Source organism: Typopeltis vanoorti, chromosome 4 (assembly GCF_054136105.1).
Source record: "Typopeltis vanoorti isolate ZY-2024b chromosome 4, IOZ_Tvanoo_1.0, whole genome shotgun sequence".
NCBI classification, from domain to species: Eukaryota; Metazoa; Arthropoda; class Arachnida; order Uropygi; family Thelyphonidae; genus Typopeltis; species Typopeltis vanoorti.
Genome location: NC_143552.1, coordinates 8,321,954 through 8,347,015, shown reverse-complemented (window position 1 = coordinate 8,347,015; position 25,062 = coordinate 8,321,954). Strand labels below are relative to the sequence as shown.

The window sequence follows — 25,062 nt, the reverse complement described above, 5'->3', positions numbered from 1 at the left end:
AATCAAAAAAAAAAAAAAAAAAATAATAATAATAATAATAATAATAATTCTTAAGTTGTAGGTTGAACTATCAGCATTTATTCTCTCCATTCAGTGTAATGTAGCTTGTATATATAGGTATACCTGAAATGATGACCTTGATATGAAGGTCGAGACATTGGGCGATCATTTTGGTTTATGTAAAATGAAGTTACTATAATAGTTTTTTTTTTTTTTTTTTAACAATAGAAACTATCTAACAGTCCACAAAATAGTGAGTATTAGGGTTAGGGATGCTGGTTTAAGCTGATCTTGAGGTTTAATACTGCCATTGATGCCATCTGTTCACGCCTCTAATCTTTCTCAGGATTCTCATATCTCTGGTCTCTAGTCTTTGGTCAAGTGTTTTACTTCTGACCCAGCTCTCAGATCCACATTATATTGATTAAAACTGGTTTGAACACAGTCTTGCATACAGCTAATTTAGTGTTCTAATTTCTCCCTTAAACCATTAAAATTTATTCAGTTCACTTCCAACCATACCAGCTTTGTTGATTCTGTTGTCTATTTCCATATTTAATTTACCATCTTCACTAAAAATCGTGCCTAAGTAGCTGAAATCTTTCACTTGTTCCACAAGTTCTCCGTTCACAACGCAGTTGACATTTTCAACAATTCTACCTATTTTCATTGTCTTTGTCTTTTTATTGCTGACCTTCATACCATATCTATTACAACAGTTATTCAATTTAGTCAGGGAATCTTGCACACTTGCAGTGGATTTATTTAGAAGTATAACATTGTCTGCATAAAGCAAAGAGCTTACATTAACATCATCAATTTTCATATAATGTTTAATGCCACTTTCCTTCATAATATGATCCATATAGATAATGAAGAACAGAGGGGATAATGTACATCCTTGTCTCACACCAGATTTAACATTAAACCATCTTCCTGTACTTCCTTAACACGTTCGCTGCCACGCTACTTCGGCATAGTCTGTTCTCATACGCCAAGCAATTTCACTTCTTCAAGGTCAGTACGGTAATCTCGTTGCTAGTGGTAAGCGTCGTAGTTGGCTTGTGCAGAGCATATACTATCTATGAGAATACACAGTTTTGATGCTAGCTCCACCAGCCAAGCATTTTCACTTATTCAAGGTCAGTACAGTTATCTCGTTGCCGGCAGTAAGCGTCATACGAGTATACTCGTAGCTGGTTTACCAACTACGAGTATACTCATAGTTGGCAGCGAACGTGTTAAATTCTAACTGCTGATGTACAACTCAAATAACGACTAAGTATTGCTTGATATAATGCCCCATTGACACCTTATAACTGTAGCGTAGTGAATAGCTTCTCTCTTGGCAACTTGTCATATGCCTTTTCCAGATCGACAAAACTTAAATACGGATTTTTGTTATATTTCCATGCTTTCTCAATTATTTGTTGTAAAGTGAAGATCTGTTCCTGACAGCCTCTATTTGGCCTGAATCCAGCTTGTTCTTCACCAAGCTTTTCTTCCACAATTCTTCTCAGCCGTTTCTCAAGTATGCTTGCATAATTCATGCCAGGAACACTGAGTAAGGAATGTAATTCTCACATTCAGTTTTATTTCCCTTTTTATATATGGGTACTACGTGAGCTCTACTCCAATCATTGGGAATTCGTCCCTCTGTCCAGGCTTTCTGAACTATGCAGTGCAGCTGCTGCAAGACATTTATACCACTGTACTTCAGCATTTCTGGTCGATTATCATCTACTCCTGCTGCCTTTCCACATTTATAGCCTTTGGTGGCTTTTTCTACTTCAAGTATGGATATGTATTCCTGACTGTATGCCTGTTGAGTGTTTTTTACCACTTTGCTATCACTGCTTGTTTCATTTAGCAATATTTCGAAGTAATTACTCCATACTTCAAAGAGTAAGACCAGGCTTTCTGAACTATGCAGTGCAGCTGCTGCAAGACATTTATACCACTGTACTTCAGCATTTCTGGTCGATTATCATCTACTCCTGCTGCCTTTCCACATTTATAGCCTTTGGTGGCTTTTTCTACTTCAAGTATGGATATGTATTCCTGACTGTATGCCTGTTGAGTGTTTTTTACCACTTTGCTATCACTGCTTGTTTCATTTAGCAATATTTCGAAGTAATTACTCCATACTTCAAAGACATCTTCTGTTTTCATGTCACCTTTATCATTTCCTTTAACAGCACTCTTTCCTCCATTTCTAAGCGTCTTCAACAACCTCCAGAGTATTTTGCCACATTCTTGATATTTATTTTCTGTGTTCTTGCCAAAGTGCTCTCATGACTTTTGTTTAGCTAGTTTTACACAGTGTTTAGCTTTCTTACATTTGTCTCTGTATTCTCTAAGAGCACAAGCTGACTTATTTGCCAGGAACTTTTGATGTGCTTTCTTCTTTTCCTTCACTGCCTCTTTAACTTCCTGTGTCCACCATGGAGTTCTGATTTTTCTCTCCTTACAGACAACCTCACCACATACCTCTCTGGCTGAATCAATTAGGGTTTTCTTCAAGGCTTGCCACCGAATCTCCAAGGTTTGGTTCCTGGTCTTAAACTCTTTCATTTTTTGTTCATTCATGTTTGTGTATTTTAGTCTACAGTTCACATCTGAGAGCTGCTCAACTTTTATTCACTTTAAAACTTTCTTACATGTTATTCTTTTCAATATGAAATTCAATTTTATCCTGCTCAAGACTAAATAGTGAATTTACTATTTAGTGACACTAAATAGTAAATTATTTAGTGTCACTAAATAATTTGTGACACCAGATCTGGTGTACAAATCTGGTGATTTGTACACCAGAGTGTACAAATCCTCTGTACACTCTGGTGTCTTGCACCAGGGAGAAAATATCACTATCTAGAATAATATAGTCAATGAGACTTTTCTTATTCCTTGCCTCTTCTTCTCCATGTGAATTTGTGCACATTTTTATGTTGGAACATGGTGTTAGTAATAACCAGTCCATGTCCTGAGCAGAAATCCAACAGGTATTTGCCATTATTATTAGCTTTGCTCTTTTCTCCAAATTTTCCCAAAATATTTATGTATGTCTGACAATCATTTCCTACTCTGCTATTTAGATCCCCAATAAGGACCAAATTTTCCTTTTTCATTGTGTCAGTTGCTTTTTCTAAAGCCTCAAAAAATTCCTCCACTTCACCTTAGTAGAACCTTCTATGGGACCATAGGCACAAATAAGTCTCATTGTCCAATTCCCCATTCTGATATTTGCCCACATCACTCTACTTGAGACTGCCTGCCATTCAAGAAGATTAGCCTCATATTTAGTGTTACTATGGCTACTCCTTCTTTTCCTTGATTGTCATTGCCTGAATATAATATTTTGTATTTAATGCTCAGAAAGATCTCACCAGTTTTTGTCTTTTTTGTTTCAGTCACCCTTATTATGTCGATCTGGTACTTATCTAATTCCTCAGTAGCTCCATTTCTTTGCCATTCAGGCTTCTTATGTTGATGGTACCGATCTTTAACTCTGGTGATGTTGAGTTGGGGTGTGCTTTCAGATTTGTTCCAGTAGCTGACTTTTTGCTCTTCACCCTGGTTCCCTGGTGAAAACAACGGGGGCCTTGTTTAACCGGGCAAAGCCCCAGCCGGCATGAAATTTTGTCATTTTGTACCATCATTTTGTATATTGGTTTAAGCCAATAAGAATACAATTTGGTCGGCTAAATCCCAAATTGCCAGCCTATTCTCGTTTGTTCAGTATCCAGGTCGATACCAACAGCGTGCACCACGAGAAGGTGAGGATTGGACATTAGGTCAGAAGCCCTGGTCGGTTCTCCACATTCCTTTAAAGGCTATGTGGAGGTCTCCTCTCAGTTATACAGCTTTGAGCCTTAAGCACCCCATAGGGAAAAAAAAAAAAAAAAAAGTATATATATATATATATACAAATATTCACACTCATGTTTACAGTTTTATGACAATAAAAATTCAACAAATTATAAAAATAATCCAAACGAACTGTTCAAAACCACATATGCTCACCCACCTAACTACTATTGATGCTGGGAAAGTTTTCGTATGTAAATCCGGGATTCCCACATATGTAGTGAGACACGTGTTTGACTCGCATTGAAAACATGGAAATTCAAGACTTCCTTGGTATCACCTACCTTTGGACCATAAGATGCACCCCAATTCTAAGTTGATTTCTCTATGTAAAAAGGTGTGTGTGGTTTCACCTTTTAAAAAATACAGTATATATATTCAAAAAATGCTGCTCTACAGAATAAACTTTTCAAGCTTATTCAAACCTTTAATCTCATACTGGGACTGGAATTTCATTATCCATCCTAATAACATCCACCAGTACATTCATGCCCACAGTAAGATTTGAACTCATGCCCTAAATGGAGAGAGTACATACATTAATCACTGGAGCCTACTAGGACACCCTTCAAACAAATTATTACGATATTAACTTAAGACTCATGAAATGATCGACAAGCTCACTTTCATGTGAAAGGGAATAAATGAACTTTTGAAAGTAAACTAAAACTTTTCTACTCACCCTTCAGATATCAGATAAACATTTTGCCATTGGAGTATGAATGGGCCGGTCAAAGTGTTTCAAGTGATGGAAGTGATTTAATTTCAGTTTCACACAAAAGAATGTGGCCACTGTCAGAAAGTGATGGCGAATAAAATTTATTTAACTAATAACCATAGGCACAGGTGTATTTGGGCCTTTTCGAATTTCTGTTTTATTAGTGACACACTATTTTCTTTAAGAAAGATACAAATGTATATACTTTAAATAAGTATTTAAAATAAAAAATATTTCTTTAAAAATTAAATTTTTATTCAATGATTTTCATACATTTTGTTTGAAAATAACTTATTGTTCATATCAAGTTTTCACATTTGGAACCATTCTATTTTTTCATATATTAAGCGCCTCCATTGCGCAATTGGAAGAACGATGGTACGTTGTGCCCTTCAATTAGAAAAGGCCTAAGTTCGATTCTCGTCATGATGGGAGGAATCTTTATATGGACTTTTTCAATTGAAGGTGAGTTAGCCAATCTCACACGGAGGTAGCAGGGATTTTTCTCCAGGAAACTCGGGTTTTTCATCCCACATACAGACAAATCGGCACTTCAGAACACACGCAATTTACAGACAAAAAATACTAGCTGTGGTGGTGGTTGTGGGCAGTAGATGGCATCGATGTAGGTGATTGGTAGTAAGGTTCTGTGTAGTAGTGGAGACGGAGAGTTGTACAGTAGGTGTCCTCTCACAATGAGTCTTCAGACTCCTTGAAGATGTCATGAATAATAATAATATTCTTTTTTTACACGGATTTTTCTGGAACCAATCTACCGTGTAAATGGAGAATTGAGTGTGTGTGTGTATATATATATATATATATACATACATACACAGTAGACACTGCTTATTGTGATCACTTTGGGACAGTCTCTTTTTGATAACAATCACCGGCTGATAACATTAAGCAAACAATATAAAAAACTGCATCATTTATTTCAATTTATTGTTATGAACATTATGTTATTTAATTTATTGTTATAAACAACTTTTTAATAAGAAACAACATAAATTTATTTTAAAAACTTATCTAGTGTTGTCTGTGATGTGTTTGTATAGTAGTTCATGAATAAATTGCTCATACTTATAATGCCTTTCAAAGTTTGTTTCTCCATGTTGCATACCACGATTTATTCGTGACAAAGAAAGAGTTTGAAGAATGTGTGTGTGTGAAATTTTGCTGCAAAGTAATTGAAAATTTTACAGGCACATATCAATTGCTTAACCAAGCATACGGAGAGGACTGTATGAGCCAAATGCAGTGCTATGAGTGTCAAAGTTCAAGGTGATGTTGGTTCTGTATTTCGATTGGAAAGGCGTTGTCCATTATGAATTTGTACCACGTGGTCAGATGATAAACAAAGAGATGGTAAACAAAGAGTTGTACCATGAAGTTTTAGCACATTTGAGGAATGCTATGCACGGGAAGAGGCCTGAATTGTGGGAAAACCAGACTTGGATATTGCCACAACAATGTGCTGGCTCATGCGTCGCTCCTCATCCGAAGTTATATGGCAAAACATCAGACATCTGTTTTGTTCCATCCACTCTATTCTCCAGACTTAGCCCCAGCAGACTTTTTTCTGTTTCCCAAACTTAAAACCACTTTGAAAGGACATCGTTTTGAAACTATAGAGAAGACACAGGAAAATGTGATAAGAGAACTGCACAATATCACAGAAAGCAAGTTCCAGGAAGCATTCCAACAATGGAAGAAATGTTGGGAACAGTGTATCGCCAGTAGAGGGGACCACTTTGAAGCTGACAGTGCTTAAAATGCTGTAAAATGAGCAATGAAGTCTTTATAACAAAAGTTCGGTCTTTTTTTTTTAACATGCCTTTTATCCTTGGGAGAATATTCAGCAATAATTTATGGCCACTGGGTCATAATCCACACATCAACTGATAAAAAACCAGCACTTTTTTCTTCATCAGGAATATGCTCGTATACACAATATTCTCTCACTTTTTCCACCTGTTAACCATCCATCAGTTGTGGTGAAATTTTCTTTGCCTATTGTCTTTGCAAGTTCTTCTGCTTTTTGACGCTTGAAATGCCCATGAATCAAACCATTATTTTCACGAACATTACTAAACCAAATTTTTAATGTGATTCAACTTGAGTATCCTAACAGATCAGGCTCTCTCTTCTGAACCATGTTCTCATTAGTAAGAGCTGAAGTTTGATCTGTTTTTAAAATCTTACACAAGAGTGGTTGTGAAATGTTTCAATGTACAGCTGCACTATGCTGACTCATTTTGGGCAACTTATCGTAGCACTCCAAAATTGTTTGCTGTTTGTTAGATCTAAAATGGTGACCTCATTTTTGCATGACGTCACCATTCCAGAATCTAACAATAAAGATAAAATAAATATGCATACTTATCTTTTAGCACAGTATAACTATGTTTTTTTTTGTAAACAACATCTTGTATATTAAACTTTGAATTATGCGAATTAAAATTAATGTATCTGTGTGTCAAGTATAAATGTAAGTCAGCAAAAAAAAAAGGGGGCAGTTATAAGAGAAATTATTAGTGATTTTCTACAAGTGAAAGAATGCAAGTTATTCAGCAACATAGGACAAAGATTGCCCCAACGCTACAAGAGCAGCGTAAGTACCCGCGGGCATCACATCTGAGAAGATATCGTGATGCATCCATTCTTGGAAATAGAAAGTCCTGTATGTTGATCGGTGAAGTCACCCAGTTGGAGACCAATAGGCGGGATGATAAGAGAAATTCAAACTCAGAAAGGTGGCGCTCTTGGGGAGCGTATAAAACCCGCAACATGGAATCGAACCCCCCTCCGTTTTGTTTGTTCCTGCATTCTCTCCGTGTGCTACAAGTGTTCATCGTAGTTTAGCTCTTATTTTTAAGAACTGACTTTCGAGAAGTTCTGGCATGGCACCACAGCAGAGTTCAGCATGATCAAATGTAGGCCGTCAATGAGAAGGATCATTGATGTAAACCCTTAGCAGAGAAATAGCACCTGGCTCAGGAGAGCACGTGTATCCCACGTGGCAAAGAAAATCGAGATAGCCAGAATCGAAACAAAGAAGGAAGGATGGAAAGAAACCGATAAAGAGTAGATAAGTACTTTCACATGTTCTAGCTCCTTTTGAGAATTGACTAATAGCATGAAAAGAGTGTATCTTAAACTTGTAATAGAAGGAAGTGTGAAGGACTGAGATTTATGTAAATGACTATGCCTTTTGAAATGAATTTTAAGAACTTTCAGCTAGATAGAGATTTTGTCGTGATTCATTCGAGAGAGATTATCAATGTGCTAAATGCCTAAATGTCCAATTGAGTTGTAGATAAGAATGTAAAATATTTTAAAATATTTAATTTGCTAACATTTAGAAATCAATGCTTAATTATTTTAAGAATGAGAGAGTGAGAGAAAAGTAGAAGTTTAAATTAGAATTAATAATTGTTTCTTAAGTATAAAGAGCTAATAAGCTTCATTTATTAATTTAATAAATGAAGTTTTATTAATTATTAATTTAAGTAATTAATAATTGTTTTTTGTATTGCATTGCATAATGAGTTCATTAAATTTATTCGATACTTTACATGCCTGTATTTCTGATCATGCTGACTGACCCTGACCCTTCATAAAATATGAACCTGTGATTGTATGTGTGCGCAGGGATATCCCAATTTAAGAGTAGTAGGGCACGACTGCAATAAACTAGAAAACCTAAGGCTTCTGAATTTTAGCTTAGATTATTAGTAGCATCTGATATCCTATGACTATTCTTAGGCTGAGTTTAACTCTACCCTTAAGGTCCAGGCTGGCGCAGTAAATAAATTTGCCTGAGTGATTAGGATAGCTCATAGTATTCAGGGAACAGGTAATTCTGGCGGCCCTTAGAAAGTTAAATTACGTAAGGAATAAAATAAAATGGATAAAGAATAGTATGATAGAACAAAGGCTCAGACCCGACGATAAGTATAGAATAAAAGAAGGATTGTAAAGATTTGATAACATTAACACTAAGACGTGATAAAAGTTAAAATTAAAATAAGAATAAGAAAATAAAAGAATAAAAAGGAAATATAACGATAAAAATAAAACAAAGAGAAGGCCACATAACAATGGTGCAGCCGACGTAACAAAAGGTGCAAGCAATAGGATTTTGATAGAAGAGGTTGAAGTAAGAAAGGATATAATTAAATATAGAGCACCGATATAATAATAGCAAATATATATGACATAACACTGTTCTTGAAAGATACATCTTTACGTTATTTTACTTGCTTCTGCCATAATGCTAAGGGATGTTTTAATAAGCACATTCACTTACTGGAGAATGAAAATAAACTTAAAAAATCACAATTCGACTGTATTTATATCCACCTGTATTTTGCATGGACGATTTAAAATTTATGAAAGATTAAGAGTAAAAAAAGATTAAGATTACCCATCTGCATTTGCCTGGAAGGTATCAGATTTACAGAAGAATAAGATTAAAAGAACATTAACACAAAAGTCAGATTTCAACAAATGTTCTTTGTCAAAATTTTTCCTGATTAATCCTAAAAGTTCTTAATTCTGAGATACAAAAGACTCAACATTCAAGGATTTTGATAACAATAACCAGAACTTTGATTATAATAGACAGATTATTTTTAATTCATTTTAAATAGCAAGTTTTTGGACTAATTGATTTCGATAACAATAGCCGATTGATAATATTATTCGTGATCACAATAAGCAGTCTACTCTGTGTGTGTGTAATTAAATTTACAATTTTCTTTTTCATTTTACCTTTCAATAAATTTATTAAAGTTAATCTAGCATTAAGAAATTACAAATGTTGAAGACATGAATAAAACAAATAAGAGACACAAAAATTACATTACCATTTGTAGATAACAGAAAATGTGCAGGATTTTTCCTTTTCAACCATCTGATTTTATTTATTTTTTCTTCTATTTCTAAGCTCTTCAAATAATCAAATTCTGGTTCATGGCTTTGAAATGTACTATAAACATTATATTCTCCTCTTCTAGGAACAGCTTGTTTGGACTACGTGCATATAAATAAGAAAGCACATGGTAAAATTTGGATCTACTGTATTAAGTATTTAAATATTAATTAACTACAGATTATTAGATACTAATAAATATAAAAGTAACAGTGTAGGAATATAGGACTAGAAATAAAGAGAAAACCTTGACATGAATGAGGATATAGCCTGGTTACCAAGTAATGGCATCTCCACTTTCCAATCATATGTTGAAATCTCAGTATATGGATGGATATTTGTGGTCGTTAGTAAATATTACCCATTCAAAGACTGATTTATTGGGGGTTTGGATATTTGAAGGCAGGTTAACATCTGGCTTCCAGAAGATAAATATGTAACTATATATTTGTTTACCTGCACCCTCAGTTAACCAACCTGCAAAAAAGTGATTTCCCAAAGTAACTGGATAAATAAACTATTGTAGAATACGACTATCGCCATGGTCCACTGAGCCATTACCAACACAAGAAATACATTTTATCAAACCAACTTCTTGTCTAACTGTCTTAGTGAGTCTTTTATGAGCAAGATCATTAACAGTTATGGAGTTTGTTACCAGTCACTGAAGACACTACCAACCATATTGCCATCCCATATGTCAAAGGTGTATTTGAATATATCTGATTCCTTTAGATATTAACTTCAGAAATTTGAAACCCACCAGTGAATTCTCACTCACTGGCCATACTTATGTTTAATGTTCGAATTCATACTAAGTTTTCCATTATAGCCTTTGGTTTTTAAAGCAAGATTTACTCACTTCTTTCTTGGAGCTATTGAAAGCTCTGCTGAGCAACTATAGCACCAAAAGAGTGTGAATGAGTATTTCTGGTCTCAGGGATAAAAGAAAAATGAATCGTGGTTTAGGAATGAAACAATTAAACAAATGCGTATTCTAATAAAACCTTCTAAACAATGCAGTAAGCAATCTCTAAGTTGGTAGGCATGTCATCTGGCTGATCATGGAAAGAACTACTGTCCGACCACATATCCGAGACCCTAGTCTGGCAACTGGCCAAGAAGAGTCAATTCATGCTGAAGAGGAGAAAGAAATAAAGGATGTACGAATTGGTCACCAACACAGGAAATCAGGTGCTTTATACATAAAATTTTCCAACTGTTATACAAGCAAAATAGTTACCACATTAAAAACTACAATGTTTTCATAAAAGAAAAGTTCATTTTCCGACATGTAATAAGCAACTCATCTCACATGACAGATTGCTTAACCTGTTATCGGAATGAATTCTCCTTCTTCTGACATGCGCAGAAGTGTCGAAGGATCTCGCATTTGTGGGCGTACAGTAGGTAACTATACATTCAAGTCTACCCTCATGCCCCATTCCACATGGGGCATGTGGAATGAAGAACATTGAGGAACACCATTCCACCCTGACATTAAAATTGTCGGGGTGGAATGGGGCATGTTCTTCAATCATAATCAAGACAAATTTTTTTCCTAGCAATTCCAAGAATATTAAAATAAAGCAGATCTTCTATTCTCCTTACACATGATATGTAAATGATGATATATTGACAGGCTTAATTTTGGCAAGGAACACTACTCCAAATGATGTTTTTCAACATCACTTAGCTCATGTGCCATGAAGAAATTCAGAATTTCTTCTTTTCTATGACAGTTTTTAAATTGCTATTCCCAGACCAACAATCTTTAGGAGGAAGCAATATCACACTGGCAAATACCTCACTGCCAATATTGTGGTAGATGTGAGTTGTGTGTGCATGTGGGTGGGGGAATTAGGGAGATACTAGGGTTGTAGTTTTTAAGGGAGGCATTCTCAATATGAACTTTGATTGATTAGATGGGCATAAGAAATCAGATACCTGTAAATCCAGCTTTACAGTTCAAACATTGCTTTTGAGGTGACTTGGATTTTCAGGCCTAAAATGAGCATGATTGATGGACTTGCACAGAACAAGAAAATTCATCTACCATCCAAAGACTTTCACAAACATCCATGACCATAATGGGATTTGAATCTACTGTTTATTAGATAAGCTGGGTTGTTTTGAATTATACAGTCAAAACAAGCAAAACAACAGGCTATGATGCAAATATATTATATTACACATGCTAATTGCATGCATTCAGCTTTGCTGTTTTATGGGATAACTCTTGGATCGAGAGTGGGTATGTTATTTACTCACAAAACAGACAATCACCTAGAATGAGGCAACTTGTTCTCCAGATTTACACTCCTAGATTTTTCTTAGCTTATTCTCAAAGTATGCATAAACAAATCTTACAGGGAATAATCATTAGGAAATTGCCCTGTAATTTTAACACTGTTTTATTACCCTTCTTAAAGATGAGTGCCATGTAGGTCAAGCCATCTGAAACTGAACTTCTAAACAGCATTCTGAATTATGGAATGCAGCATTGTAAAATTTTCATATTCCATGTTTGAGTATTTCAAGTTAAATATTTCATTAATCTACTTCAGATGCCTCTCCACATTTCGATTTCTTGTGGTTTTTCCTACCTCAAATACTGATGTATATTCCACACCATTTTCTACATAGCACTGTTCTGTCACCTGCTAATTTCATTACGATTACTCCAGACATCTAAAATATTGCTATCATCAGTTTTTAATTCAGCTTTATCATTCACATATGACTCCAATTAAATTGCTGGTGAATTTCAAGTTCTCTCTGGAGAAAGCCAAATAGTGAGCTTAGATCTAGATGGTCCAAGGACAGTAAATAAGGTTACATTACCTATTACCTGTAACATATAAGGTTACATCTATGGCATAATTATAAATAATCAATTACACGATAACCACAGTAATTAACTTTAATGAAATAAATGTACAAATATTTCGTACTGAAATTAACAGTACATCATCAGTGTAGACAACAAGCAATTCAAAGGAATGGAACACAAAGTACATAACAGTCGGTAGATTACCAATTAAAAACTGTTGCTGAGTGCTAGAAATTAATATTAATAAAATATTATTAAATAATTCTTAAAAACTATTTCTTGGATGGTTACATAAGATAAGAATCTCCCAAACGTTTGGTAGAGAGAGAGAGAGAGAGAGAGAATCATTTCAATTCAGATTTGGCCGATGTAAAAGGGCTTTGCAACTTTCTTTGAAAAGGCGTTCATATTTAAACTTGCATCTATGGAAAAGATGAGCTTTATCCCACTGGATATTGTGTTTAGTGTCAATACTATGTTGTGCCAGACCAGACTTTTGAGGTTTCATGTATTCCATAATATTGATGTTCATTCATTCATTATTTTTTCCACAGAACAGTCTGTTTGTCGAAAATATGTTCAAAATTACATTCACACGGTGTCTGGTAAATGCCAGCTAATGATAGAGGTGCCAGTTTGTCTTTTGTAAATGGCTACAGATGAGAAATTTTGTTGATAGGAAAATATGTGGGAATGAGATGATACTATTCCAGTTTTGTGACCACATGTTTATTAGAGAACTGCTTTTTTAAAAAAAAAACTAAACAAGTATACTAAAAATAACCCGACAAGTTTCGTTAGTCGTAAGACTAACATCTTCAGGGGTAAAGAGAACTAACAGTTTAAAGCACAAACTATAAGAAATTACAAAAAACAAGTTCATTTGTTGGTATTATGAATATCAAAAAAGTTCGTTAAAATACCAACCACAGGGTTCCAATCCCTTATATTTCTGGCATCTCAGAACCGATTGCCAGAATTTTGAAGAAGCTTCATCTCATTCCCACATATTTTCCTATCAACAAAATTTCTCATCTGTAGCCATCTACAAAAGACAAACTGGCACCTCTATCATTAGCTGGCATTTACTAGACACTGTGTGAATGTAATTTAACATACTTTCGACAAAAAAACAGGCTGTTCTGTGGAAAAAAGAATGAATCAACATCAATATTATGGAATACATGAACCTCAAAAGTCTGGTCTGGCACAACATAGTATTGACACTAAACACAATATCCAGTGGGATAAAGTTCATCTTCTCCACAGATGCAAGTTTAAATAGGAACGCCTAAGTTGCAAAGCCCTCTTACATCGGCCAAATCTGAATTGAAATGATTGTCTCTATCTCCCCCCAAAAGTTTGGGAGATTCTTATCTTACATAACCATCCAGAAACAGTTTTTAAGAATTATTTAATAATATTTAATTAATATTAATTTCTAGCATGTGGCAACAGTTTTTAATTGGTAATCCATTGACTGTTATGTGCTTTGTATTCCATTCCTTTGAATTGCTTGTTGTCTACACTGATGATGTACTGTTAATTTCAGTATGAAATATTTGTACCTTTATTTCATTAAGGTTAATTACTGTGGTTATCGGGTAATTTACTATTTATATAAGGTTCAGAAATTTGCACAATACAGAAGAGGCTTTGGCTCAGTCACAGGGTGCTAGAATGAAAGTTTTCAAAAGTTGTCTTTTAATGACAGCTTCTATTAACAGTTTTTTGCTTTTCTACCAAAGGGGGAAAATTCCAACTCACCAGACTCCATCAAAAAAGCAAGAAACTCTTCACAAACACTGTTCAAAATTCCGTCAATTTGATGCTATCAGATCTGAAATATTTCAATTTTCTCATTGAGGATAACTGAAATATTTACTGCAAGGGGCAGAATATCCAAAATAGTCATTAGATTTTCTTCAGAATTTAATCTGAAGGTTTCTTATGTGCCTGGAGTGAAAACAGTTGTAGTAGACTATTTTCTTGAGCTACCACAACAAAAAAAATAAAGCAGAAATCCCAATTAAGAATCTTCAGGAGGCTGATCCTCATGTTTATGTAGCTATGTTTCCTTTGCTAGTAAAATGAAAGCTGAGGAGGAAGAATAGAGTGAAAAATTTATAAGAGAAGATCAACTTCTTTAAAGCAGGAGGATAACATTATGGAGAGTAGCTTTTGATCTTTTTTTGCTTCTTCTTAGCTGTAGACCTGGTCAAAATTCTAATGATCAAATAGATTCTAAGTCAGTGCTGTAATACTGATGTACCAGTACATTACTGGTTGATCATGTGGGTTATGCAATTATTTTACAAAGAAGAGTAGTTTGGCATAGTACCAGATACATTTAAGCCAGGGATGTAAAGAATTAATCCAGTGCTGTCATTTTTGTTACATAAATGACTTTTTTTTAGTAAGGCTCCTTTACAAATAGTGATCCTTTTCGACATTTTGCTGCCAGAGTTGGTGGTCATTTCGAAAAGCCTGAACAGAGGAAATAAATTCATCTTTGTAGTGGCATATATGCTTACAAGATAACCTATTGACTGCACAATTTTTGTCAGTTGCATACCAAGTAGTTTATTAACTAGTTTTAATCCAGTTAATAAAGCAGATATCCAGTGTAATTATTATTATTATACATAAGTTTACAAAATAATAATAATAAATACTGAAGAGATTGAGCGAGAGAAAATAAATTCAAACCAATATCATTACCACCAAAAAAATAATATCAGTATAATTATGGTACAGCGTGTGTCAAATGTTTGTGTCTCACAAGTGCTACGTACACTTCAACCATACAAATCAAATTAATTATCTAAAGGGGAAACACACACACACATCACAGAAAAAAGGTTTTTTGTTGTTGTGAAACAACTTATAAAAATGACTTATAATTTCTCACTACAGTACCAGAAGATCTTTCCCAGAACAAACAAGCAATCAAAATTGTTACAGTAAATTTGTTTATATTAGCACAGTTTATTCCTCTTTAAGCACTAGATAACTAATATCAAATAAGATTACTCACACCTGCTTTTTCTTGCAAATAAAACACTTTACTGTACTGAAAACCATGGGTTCCTGCATATCTTGAATATGACTATTTCTTCTTCAAACATTATATTAGTTGTTGTTGATCTTTTCTATTTGTTTGATGTGAAATACAGCACAAAAATAAATTTTTAGTTCCCTTATTCAGGAAATTCCTTTGCTAACTTTGTTTAAACCTTTAAGCAGAATAAGTTCAGCATTCAACTATTTCCTAATAATTGCTTTATCTACGTTCTCAACCTGGCTCCCATTGAAGGGGAATTCATCCATTAATATGGGAAACCTGTTTATTTCCACTTCCTTTTGGATTTAAAAGACGTCACTTCCATTATGCTAGATACGTTTAAAACTTCCAACTTCCAGAATGTATTCTTTTCTAATTTACAAATGTTCTCTCTACTTCTATAATGAAACTTCTTATTCAGGAATATATTATCTTAGCACACTACTGCCTGGAGCAATGAAACAATATGAGAGTGATTACTAGTCGTAAACAAGCTTACAGTTCTTCAACTGCACAAAAATCAGCAAACAGACTTTGACATTTTGTTATATTCTTTTTCCTGTCAAGTTGTGGTGAGTACTAATCCCCCCCCCCCCCAAATACCAATGAATAACATAATGAAATATTCTAAAGAAAAACAGTCAAACTTTTACTTATTATCAAGTTGCATTCCAGCAATTAACTCAAAACGAGTGCTATTCAGAAATCACTATACGAAACACAAGGATATATAAATCATTAAAATGCCTAAACTCTTTGTCTGTCCTACAATACAATGAACAGGGCTGTCACCAGATTAGATCGTGCCCTGAGGCAAACAATTAAATATCACCAATGATTATAAGACAAAAATATAAGAAAATCTCCAATTGCTATTTTGTTTATATTACAAGAGAAACATTAATGCAAAACGATTACATAATAATATCAATTAAATGTTTGCTCTATGGGAATATCACACAATAAAGCTGTTTTTAAGATCTTCTCAATTTAAATTACAAGCTATGTCTGCCTCTGTTGATATAGTTGCTAGTCCAACCAATCTTTCTTGGGTCACTGCTGTTCGCAAATAATTATTAATCAGTTTAAGCTTGAAAAAAACTTCTTTCCACACTTGCTACGCTAACAGGAATTGTTAGCATAGTGATGGCGCCTACTGCAATATGGCTGAATGAGCACCCTTATTAAGCCACGCCATGAGGCAGGCTGCCTCTATGCTACATCCTGTCGATGGTACTGACCATGAACAAATTGTAACATTAAATTACTATACAGTACTTTAATGTACTGTAATAAATAACGAAGCATGAGTGTACAGTGCTTCTGTGCTTACCAGCAAAATAATAATCAGAGCAAGAGTTATTCTTCTAAAGTGCTGCTTTATTAATTTGACAATTCATTAGAAGAGGCAGAGGAGACTTCTTCAAGTCATCAACAACTTCTTGAGGAATTGAAACTAAGATTTCTGAATATGGTTCATCCAATGCATAACTTGGGGAAAATCTCAACTCATCTTCATGAGAGGCAAGGACAGGAGTGGACTTCTTTAAAAATTCCTATTCCCATTATGTCCATCTCAGTATACACAGCTTATCTTTTCTGCATAAATTTCCATTTCTTAAACAACTGTAGGTGGCACCAGGCTGTCCATCTTTGCAAAATTTGTGTTGAAGTCAATATTTTCAAACAAGCTGTGTTAATAAGCCAGTGTTCTCACTGTAAACTCTTTTTAAAAACTCACTTTGTTCTTGATCTTCTGCATCCCCCTCACCCCATTTTCTTTTATTTAATTCATTTTTAATTTAGGCATACCTTATTCTTCCCTTTCAATTTTTACTTTTTTTAAAAAAAATTCCTGTATAGTTTTATTTAAGTCCGGCTGGTATTAAGCAATGACCACATCAGTTCCTTCTTTATTTGAGCATTTAAGAGGGAAGTCATAAAATTATCCTTGATTGCAACATGATCAATGGCTATTATGTTTGCCATTTCATCATCATCATCTCATCCGATTGGTAACGGGTTGAGTCCACTAAGAAGAAAGGTTCTCCACTTATCGTGATCTTTAGCCATCTCAATCATGACTCTATAGCTGGGTAGATGTGAATGTTCTTTCAGCAACTTGATCCAAGTACTTCTTGGTCTGCCTCTAGGTCTTTTTCTTCCAATGTATCCATTCAGAGCTAAATATGGGAGTCTATGAGGGGCCATTCTCTGAATATGACCAAACCATCTCAGTTGATGCTAAATGATTGTGTCTATTATATTATCTGGGAAGTCTAAATCTGTTCTGACTTGATCATTAGTCTTGTGTTGCATCCAGTGGGTGTTATTAATTTTTCTAAGGCATTTCATTTCAAATGCTTGAAGTTTCTTGATTGGTTGTTGAGTTAATCTCCAGGCTTCTGAAGCATAAGTAGCCATTGGGATTTTTTTATTTTTCCATATTTTGTTTAGTTTATTCATATCATAAATTTAGTTTAATCCTTTATCCCAGTGAGAGCAAACAAAGTTTGCACCTGAAAATATCTTCAGGACTGAATATAGTGTTGTACTATCTTACCTGGATGAGTAGTACAACACCTAGGCAACTCGTAGCAAAGGTGGATCAAGCTACCAACACTCCTATCCCAGTATCTCCCATAATGCACAACACATCTCCCTGTGGATATGTATACTGTTATGCATTAAGGGATTGACCACTACCCAGACTAGTTTCGACCTTTATTGAGGTCCCTTCAGTGGGAGCCAGGCCCAGAGTTGGAGATACGAGGCAGAAGCAGTAGCAAGGTCATCTTTACCTATAGGAGTTGCCAAAAGGTTTGCCACCTTTTTTTATTGGGATAAAGGATTAAACTAAATTTATCATTGTCAAACCTAGTGAAAAATAAACTTTCAACACTTAGTTTATTCATGTTGGTCCAACCTAGGTTTAGCCTATGTTTTACTGTTTCCATATTGTTGAGGTTACTAGATATAAGGCTGCCAAGATAAACATATTTATTAACTTGTTCCAGCAGGTGATTTTCAAGATTTATAGAAATATTTTCTTCTTCTCTACCTATCTTCATTATTTTTATTTTATGAAGATTTATTTTCATACCATAAGTTTTACAAGAGTCATTTAAAATATTAATAGTTTTTTCTAGCTGTGATTTAGAACCTGCTAAAATAATGATATCATTCGCGTATTTATGTGATTAATGTTGATACTATTGATTTTTACACCTGGTTCATCGGCTATGGTTTTACAGACTTCTTCTAGGAAGGGGATAAAGAGTTGAGGTGAGAGAGGGCATCCCTGCATTACACCTTTCTTGACTCTGAAATTCTCGGTTTTAATGTTGTTTGTTTTAACAAAAGGTTTGGTGTCTCCATAATAATTTGTAATAAATGTTAAAATATCAGAATCCATTTTTACGTTTTTTAGGATAGTAATCAATTTGTTTCTATTAACTGAATCAAAGGCTTGCTTAAAATCTATAAAACAATAGTATATGGACAGGTTGTATTCCCAATATTTTTCTGCTATATTATTAATGGTGAAGATATGGTCTATAGTGGATCTATGTGGCCTGAATCCTGCTTGGTTTCCTCTATGAATTTTTCTATAAGCCTGTGTTCTCTTTTGTATAATTCGAATGAATAGTTTATAACTATGACTTAAGAATGTTATGAGTCTGTAATTTTCACATATTCTTTTGTCTCCTTTTTTGTGAATTGGTATAATAATTCCTGTTTTCCAGTCAGTTGGAATTACTCCAGTATAAAGAATTTTATTAAATAAATTCATTAAGAAATTAATGGCTTCCTTGCCACCATATTTCCATAGTTCTATAGATATTTCATCTTTACCTGTAGCTTTTGAAAGTTTCATTTGGTTTATTGCATTTATAATTTCTGCTGAGGTTATCGGTGGTGCCTTTTCATATATCATCTTTTCTGTTATACTTTCCTCCTGTTCTTTTTGAAATAATGTTTGATAGTAGTCCTTCCAAATTATTTTAATATTTTGTATTGACCCAGTTTCTAGATTGTTTTTATCTTTCATTGTTAATGGTTTATCTTTATAGATATTAGTTAATTCTTTGATAATTTTGTATACAGTTTTATTATCATTTCTTTTATTAGCTTCTTCACAGAGTTTTGCTTTTTCCTCCAACCAGTTATTTTTGGCAGATATGCACATTTTATCAATTTTGTTTTTAAGATTCTTATAATGTTGTTTATTTTCTTCTGTATTTTTTATATTTAATATATGCTTTGTTGTTCCTTTTTCTTCTAAAGTACTTAGAATTTCAGGGATCATCCATTCATGATTTGGTCTTGATGTTGTACCAAGTATGTTTCTTGCAGTACTTGTAACAATTTTTTTACCTTGATTCCATGTATTTTCTATATTGTCATAGGATAATCTTCTAAACTCATTTCCTATTAGTGTCTGATAATTATCTTGCATAGATTTCTCTTTCAGTTTTGACAGGTCCACTTTGTTGATAGGAGCTCGTGCTTTATGATACTTGAATTTTAATTTAATTTTTGCTGCTAGCAGTTCATGGTCAATGTCGAAGTCTGGAGTTTTTAAAGTACTAACATTTTGCACTGATGATTTCCAATGGCGTTTGATTAGAATGTAATCAATACAGTTCTGTGTTGTACCATCTGGTGAGGTCCATGTGTATTTGTGGGAAGGTCTATGGAAAAAAAGGGTGTTACAGATAAATAGATTATTTGCTTTACAAAATTCTAAAATTCTTTCACTCTTTCATTTCTGTTATCAACTCCGAACCTGCCCATAACATCCTCCATTCCTGGGGTGAACTTCCCAATTTTGGCATTAAAATCTCCCATCACTATTAATATATCTTTCTTATTGGGCTTGTCTATTTGATCTTGTAACTTATCATAAAAGGTATCAATTTCTTCATCTTCATGTGACTGGTCGGGGGCATTTGCCATTTGGAGATTATTATTTTTGCTATCTGGTGATAGCTAGGTCATTTTACGTATGTCTTGATGTTTAAATAAACATCCTCCTATCACAAAATTATTTATTTATTTCACAAAATGCCACCAGTAGAACACCAATCTCATTTTTCTCCTATCAACCAACTTTCAGAGTTTCTTTTTCTCCTAGCAATCAACCTGCAATCCACACACCCTCAATCTATCCTCATAGGGTACAGATTCCAAAGACCACTCACCACATTGGTTGCTGGTCTCTGAATATTCTCCACTGCTTCCTCATACCCAAGAAATCAGCAGAGTAATCCAAATGTGGGTATCAATGCCTTATAAAGAAGAATAACAACCTTCTTATCTCTACTTGTAATCATGTTCTTCAATAGCCAATTAATCTTATGGGCTACCTTAGCAATATGTCCTCTAAATTTGAATCCTGTCTACCTCCACCCCTAAATCTCTAGATTCATCTATTTCCTGGAGTAGGGGGGTCATCTATGTGATACACGGCTTGTAATCTATTTATCCCGAAACGCATAACCTTACATTTCTCTATATTAAACTGACACTCATTATATAACATCCTGCAAGATCTTCTCATTGCCCTGATTCACAATTACTCTACCTAATTTCACATCATCTGCAAACAACGGAATGTTTCCTTTCAGGTTATTATATTTGAGTATTTGTGGTTGAATATCATCTACTCCAGTTACCTTTCTACACTTCAGGCTTTGGATACCTTTTTCTATCTCAATTAAGCACTGATATATACTCCAGACTGCATTCTAATGAACGTTTTGTGCTACAATTCTATTACTGCTAGCTTCATTTAGCAATCCTTCAAAACAATTACTCCAGAAATATAGGACTTTTTATCTTCAGTTTTCAAATTTCTTTTTCTTTTTATAGTGTTCTTCCTTCCATTACTAAGCTTTCTCAATAGCCTCTAGAATAACGTGCCACTTTCCTGATACTTATTTTCTATTTTCCCATTAAAGTCTTCCTATGAAATGTGTTTAGTAAGTTTTGCACACTGCTTGGCTTTCTTGTATGGGTAAACCTCGATATACAAGATTAATTCATGCAACTAGTGTACCGTATATATTGAAATGGCATGATCGAAGTTAAAAACCAGTGGTAAAACTTCTAATTCATCAATGATGCTTTTAAACATTCATCAGAAGACTTAATTTAGGCCTTTAAAATATTTTAACTGTGTACGATAGAAATATAAAGAATAATGAAAAGCAAGAAAGCTAAAAAACGTTTATGTATTAAAGAAATGAACCACAAAACAAGTAAAAAATGGATATGCTGGTTTCTATATAACATATTTTTCTACATGTCAAGCATCGTTTGAACAGTTGTAATCTTCTTTTTCTCTCCATAAAATTTACAAAGGGTTTGGAAAACTAACATGCTTCTTTGCACATTCAGATCTAAATCCATAATTTGTTAACTGATTTCCAAATTTTAAAACATCAGCTCAAGTTCCTTTAACAAAATTTCCCCTGAAACATCCTCTGCTCCTTCAGTCATAATCTCTTTTTTCTTGTTGTGGACATGCTGTTGCTCCAATTCTATAAGATCCATGTCAGTGAGTGGCTGTGAATGTGAATCCAGCCATTCTCTTACATTGGGGGAACCAACATCACCAGAGCCAAGATTCCTTTTATAAGATGTTAAGTTGATTTTAAAAGTAACAAAAGTGATTTGTGCAGTAAGGCAGTAAATATTTCCACACAGCCCATATAGCTGTAACTTCTTGCCATAAATATTTTCAACAGCTTGCCTAATGTTAAAATTCTTCCCATGAAATTGCACCTCCCCCCCTATTGTAACTTGCACTGCTACTGCTTGCAAAAAGTTCATAGATAATAGACTTTGACAGTTGAAATTATACCATAGTTCATTGGCTGTAACAAAGATGTAGTGCTCAGAGGTAAAATACGAATTTTATATTTTCACACGTCATTCACGTAGCAAGAAATTATATTTGCAGTAATTATAATTACATTTGTAGCCTAGCCATCTTATCCATCAACCTCTCATGAAATAATCTGCAAGAACATATGGAAACCATGTTGTAAATCCAAGAATATCACTGTTCATGAATCTACCTTATAAATCTACACAGTATGCAACACATCTTTGATTCACGCCAAAGACCCACAGGGGTCAGTACTTGGACCTATATTGTTTAACCTTTATATCAATGACATTGCCAGTGGATTACAAGGGGATATTCAGTTGTTTGCGAATGATGCGAGGCTGGAAGGAAGGACCTCCCACGATGAGTCTTTTGACTCCATGGAGGCCTGAATAATAATAATAATAATAATGTCACCAACACTAGTTTTACCTGTTTCTTACTTTGAGAACAACACCCATTTCATCTATAGTTACTGGATTGGAGTTTGAAACAAATTTTTATAAAAGCAATGTATATCTTCTTCTTCTTCCCCCCCCCCTTACTTGTAGGAATTTTGTGCTAAGGTTTTGATACAGTTTGAGTTTACTTTCCTTTTTGGGAATGCTGATGCCTCCTCGATGAAACAATGACTAAACACTTCCACTTCACCTGATAAAGTGAAAGTTGCTCACTTTTACATTTATTTCTGATAAGAGTCTGTGCATGCTGTGGAGAAAATAAGGCATTACTTAATAGGCAGAAGTGAAAGGAGCTCCTTCTGTATCAGTGGTGGTACAGCAGAGGTCTAAACCTGATGTTTCTGACCATCTTCCAGATTTTAAGGTTTCAGGTTACTTGCTGTTATAGAGGAGGTTCCAGCGCTAATATCCAGTCTGTCAGTTGCAGGCCTGAGTTGTTATTGTCAGTGTATTCCCAATAATACTGTGTGAGCTGAAATTCCCCCAAAGCCTGGAAAGTTGTAAAAATGGATACCAATGGAAAAGTCATTTGTCAGCATCCTAGAGGTTCAGATGTTTTCCATATCTGCCTCTGTGTACATTGTCAGGCTACATCTTTCATCAAGTTTATAAGGGAGAAGGTTGTAGCCACCAGAATGTTTTTGTGTGTGTGTGTGTGTGTGTGTGTGTGTGTGTGTGTGTGTGTGTGTGTGTAAGAGAGAGAGGACTTTCTTGTAGTGCAACAAACAATGCCTACTTTTTGCCAGCTGAAGATATTATTCAATACCTGCTTATGAACTAACTTAAATCTGTACCACGTCATAAAACACTACAGGGTAAGATATAGTTAAGCGTCATCTTAAGGAAGCAGTGTTAAATTGTATACCTAGGGTAAGGAGGGTTAATCAGGCAGAAGTTAAGTGGATGAGTAATATAATTAAGCACAAAAAATATAAACAGAAATGGATGGAACATGTTCAAAGAATGAAAACAGAAAGATTACCAAAACAAGTCATTAGGAAAAAGAAAACCAGGATGTCCTCTTAAACGATGACTTCTAAGGCCAGAACAGGCCATGCTAGGCCTAAATCCTTGATACGCATGATGATGATGACAAGGTGAGGAAGAAGAAAATGCTGCATGAATAGGGCCAAAAGGGGCAATCATCTTGATTGTAAGGGAAGCGGCACTCCCATGGGCCCCTAGCTGGATCTGTCCTCTCCTTCTACTTTGAGGAAGATCCACTTACTTTAATCTTTCCTATAAGGCCTTATCAGCCAACTCTTCTTATTTCATGACCCTTATGCTATTAGAGTACTCGAGAGCCAAGGGGTCTTTTCATTTTTGGCCTTACAACTATGCCCACTCTATAAACCTTACTATAATTCTTCTATAATCTACTCTTTCCCCCTTCAATATACCCTATTCCTCCTACAGGTTTAAATTCAGAAGTAGGCTAGTTCAGAAGCCTCAAGGTAGCAGCTCTACCACTGAACTATTCCATCGTCAGGCTAGTCCCCTGACATGGAGAACATAATCCTACTTGAAAGCTGAGCTAAAAAGATAATCGGATTGAATCTATGGGAAATGACCCTGGAATGGAAAAGGTAAAACAAAAATGGAAACGACAAAATATAATACACATAACAAACTGGAATGTAAGAGGAATAGCATATAAAGAAATAGAATTAGACCAATTATTAAATGAAAGAAATTTTAAAATAGCAGTAATCACTGAAACAAAAAAGAAATTAAAAGGAACTATGAGAACTGAAAATTTTAATGTGATATACAGTGGAGTCGACAGAGACCAAAGAGCACAAGCAGGAGTCATGATTTGGATTCATAACTCCCTTTCAAAACAGTTAAAACATTATAAATTATGGAATGAAAGAATAATAGAAGCTAGAATAAAAATAGATAGAGGCTATTTAACAATAATTGGTTTATATGCCCCAGAAGAAGGAAGAGAACAGGATAATATTGATTTTTATAATCAGCTACCAAACACATATAATAAAATAAATAAAAATTATTACGTAATTTTAGCAGGAGACTTAAATGGAAGAATTGGAAACACGAAAATTAATAATAATATAGGAATACATGGAGATGGTAAAAAATTAATCGACTTTGTAGTTTATAATAACCTAAAAATAATGAATTCCTTCTATAAACATAAAGACATACATAAATATACTTGGGCAGCAAGAGGATGGAAATCAATATTAAATTACTTCATATTAAATGAAAAGACATCACAATTTTCACTAGATGTTAGAGTTCACAGAGGATATGAAATAAGC

The 25,062-nt window shown here is 34.4% G+C and overlaps 1 protein-coding gene across 1 annotated transcript in view; it reads right to left on the bottom strand.

Annotated features, from left to right (window-relative positions):
- The window catches only part of tws (protein phosphatase 2 regulatory subunit tws), a 508,363-nt gene that overhangs the window by 247,122 nt on the left and 236,179 nt on the right, over nucleotides 1-25,062 (bottom strand). The window contains exon 4 of the mRNA XM_090390994.1: nucleotides 9,460-9,625. Coding sequence (XP_090247120.1) covers nucleotides 9,460-9,625 — 166 coding nt within the window. The remainder of the gene's footprint in view (nucleotides 1-9,459; nucleotides 9,626-25,062) is intronic.